Here is a 3,282-nt window from a genome sequence, read left to right on the forward strand (position 1 = left end):
CGCAAGGCACGCAGCACACGGTCCACGTTGCCGCTGGTGGAGTTGCAGCCCATGAGGCCGATTCGCAGGACCTGGGAGTAGAAGGGCAAGCGTCTCCTTCTAGCACCCACCCTTGCGGCCATGCTGCAGCGCTGTCTCCCTGCGAGCAGAGCGGCCAACGGCAGAGTGGAGGCTCGTGTGCGGAGCGGGGAGCTGGTGAGGAGCGGCCGTGTCCGTGGCTGGGTGTGAGTGCACGTGCACGACTCCCTGCTTGCTCCTATTTAACACGTGGTTCCTCTAAAGACTTGTCACCCTGCTAATTATGTGCGTGGTTATTCAATTAGGTGCAGCAATTGTGTGCGGTTAGGAGCCGCGATGCATCGCTGCAGGCGATGGGATGCATCCAGCAGCACGTTTGCTGTATGCAGCCAGAGAGCACCAGTTAATAGTGGGGTGTGCTACTGATGGATGCGGCCGCAGCCAGGTTCGGTACCCAGCCACGGGCAGTGGGAGGGGAGGATGCTGCCCACCTTGCCCACTGAGGGGCCCAGGCCACCGGCGATCTCGATGGCGTGGTTGTCCATGAGAAAGGCTGTGATCTCCTTCCAGTCGTAGCCCTCGGGCACCTTGACAGTGGTGACCGTGGGAAGTCTTGCCTTCTGCAGAGGAGAGAAACCAGGTTAAATCTGCAGCTCCTGGCTGTGGCCCTGTCTGGGCTCATGGAGGCGGAGTTTTTTCTCCACCATCCAAAGCTGCCCCGGCGCATCTCCAGCCACACAGGGCCATGTCCTCACGCTGCCCCTGCACCACGGCGGTGGGCTTGCCCCGCACACACCTCCTCCTTCACAAAGAGCTCGAGCCCCAGGTCGCACAGCCCCTGGCACAGCTGGATGCAGTTGGCCTGGTGGCGTTCCCAAGAGCTCTCCAGACCCTGTGGGCAGAGAGGAGGGAGAAGGTCCCTGCTGCCGGCGGTGCTCTTCTGGCATCCATCACGCCCCCAAGCCCCACCGGCACTGCTGGTGACCCCCTGCCTGCCCCATGCCGCTCACCAGCTCCGCCAGCATGGCCAAGCTTTCCCGCAGGCTGAAGAAGCTGTTGATGGGTGCCGTGTGGTGGTATCTGCAAAACCCAAGGGGCACCCAGGTGGGTTCATCCCGGCCCATGGCAGAGCGGTGTTGGGGGGGGAAGCTGAGGTGCGTCTTTACCCAGCACAGAGGGGATGCAAATCCCCCAGGGCCACTTTGCGACCAGCAGACAGGGTGATGGAGAGACAGGGCCCAAGCCCTGAGGGCAGGCAGCCCCTGAGCTGGGGGAGAAGGCTGTGGGTGGGATGGCAGTGCCCATCTGTCCCGGGACAGCCTGCCCTCACCTTCGTGGCTCCCCGTCGCAGCCCCAGTAGTTTGCCAGCCAGCCCATGTCCAGGTAGAAGGACGGGGGCTTCGTCTTCCTCCTCAGCATCTTCTCCCTGGCAAAGCAGAGTGCTGGCACGAGCTGGACCTTGACCCCACTGGCTCTGGGGTGGGGTCAGTCCTGCGAGAGGACCCCCCCAAAGTGAGCGGAGAGATTGGCTCCAGCACCCATCACTGCCCAGGGATGGGATGGGCTCTGACCCCGTAGAGCTGCTGCTGGGCACGCTCTCCAGAGCGGGGCTGGAGCGGATGGCTGGCAAAGCTGAGGGGGTGACAGCCTTCCCCCAGCCCTATCGCCTTTCGCCCCGGTGGGACAGGGCTGCCCTTACCTGGCTCGCTCACTGAACGAGATGGGGGCACTGCCAGGAGGGGCGTTGAGGACTTTCTGAGATGCCGAATATAGGACATCGATCTCTGCTCAAGAGGGGAGAGGAGCTCCTTAGGGACCAGGGATTCCCAGCAGGGACCTGCGGAGCCCCCCCAACCTGGCTGCGAGTAGTGGGTGGGAAGCACGGAGTGGCACACGCCACAGGTCCTGCTTGTGTTTGCCCTGCTTTGGGGGACACCCTGGCACTGCTGGCAGCCCCCTGAGGGGAACAGGCTCTCCAGCCGCAGCTGGACCGCTTTCTAGTGCTGCTAACCTGAAATGCGGGTGGTGGGGCTGATCCCACTGCCCTCCCTCCCTGGCCCAGATGTGACCCCCGCCTTGTCCCCTGGGTGCCTGTGATGGCACTGTGGCTCTTACCCTGCTGGTCCATGAAGATGGGGGCTCCCCCGAGCGATGCTACCGCATCCACGACCATCAGGCAGCCATGCCTGTGGGAGGCCAGAGCTCAGCCTGCTGTCCCTGCCACCTCCTCTTGCCACCCCTCTGCCCGTAGCCCCGGCATCCTGATCCTCCCAAGGCCACGTGTCTCACTGGCACCAACCACTTCCAGCACAATAGAGCCAGAGAAGAGCCCGGGGCATGTAAATCCCCGTGCCCTAATCCCCAGTGGTGACCTTGGGGTGCTGCCAACCCCCCACGGGTGCCTGCGTGCACTGACCGGTGGCACAGCTCGCCCAGCCCCTCCAGCGGCTGCAGCACCCCGGTGGAGGACTCGCCATGGGTGATGAAGAGCACCGAGGGCTTGTGCCATGCCAAGCCCTGCATGAAACAGAGGAGAAGATGGCTTACCCCTGCGGCCGGCTTGCGCCCGCTGCCCTGCACCACGGCCAACACTCACCTCCTCGATGTCCGACAGAGTGAAGTATTCACCTGGGGGCTTCAGCAGCTCATGGACATTGGCTCCTGGGAGGGATTTGGGCAGAGGGAGAGTGAGGTTTGGGCATGCCTCCCACTGGGCAGCCACCTGCTCGGGGTGGGGGAATCGGTCATGCATGAACCAGGAGTGCGGCCACCCACCAGGGTCTGACCTCCCACGGATTTGCCCAGTGGAAAAGTCATAAACCACCGTAAATGGAGGGTTACCACCCTGGAAAAAACCTGGAGTGCTCACCGGCTGCAGAAGCCGTGTCACTCGTCACTGCTGCTGGCATGGGGATAGCAAGCCAGAGGTCACATTCTGGCACAAGCCACCCACAATCCTGGTCCCTTGAGCCCTGCTGGTGCCGTCCAGCTGTCCCCCACGTACCCAACCTCCTGGCGATGTCGGTGGCACGTTGTCCCCAGATGCCGTTGACGGCCACCAGTGCGATGTCGCCGTGCTCCAGGAGGTTGAAGAGGGCAGCCTCCATGGCGCAGTGGCCGGTGCCGCTGATGGCCAGAGTCAGCTGGTTCTGCGTCTGGAAGGCATACTGGATGCCTGCCTTGATCTCATCCATCACCTGCAGCGGCAGGGGACCGACCAGCGCTGCTATTGCCCTCCTGGTCCCAGCAGAGCTGTCCTAGCCC

The 3,282-nt window shown here is 63.3% G+C and overlaps 1 protein-coding gene across 1 annotated transcript; it reads right to left on the minus strand.

The window, feature by feature from the left end:
- Window positions 1-3: 3 nt before the first annotated feature.
- AGXT (alanine-glyoxylate aminotransferase) lies at window positions 4-3,215 on the minus strand (the record flags this gene model as incomplete). The annotated part of the gene is made up of 10 exons (XM_009704057.1): window positions 4-71; window positions 510-638; window positions 815-910; window positions 1,029-1,098; window positions 1,349-1,444; window positions 1,718-1,802; window positions 2,134-2,204; window positions 2,435-2,535; window positions 2,615-2,679; window positions 3,023-3,215. Coding segments are annotated over 10 exons (974 nt in total), but the record flags the coding sequence as incomplete, so codon positions are not given.
- Between the last annotated feature and the right edge of the window lie 67 nt (window positions 3,216-3,282).

Source organism: Cariama cristata, unplaced genomic scaffold (assembly GCF_000690535.1).
Source record: "Cariama cristata isolate BGI_N322 unplaced genomic scaffold, ASM69053v1 scaffold30297, whole genome shotgun sequence".
Lineage (NCBI taxonomy): Eukaryota > Metazoa > Chordata > Aves > Cariamiformes > Cariamidae > Cariama > Cariama cristata.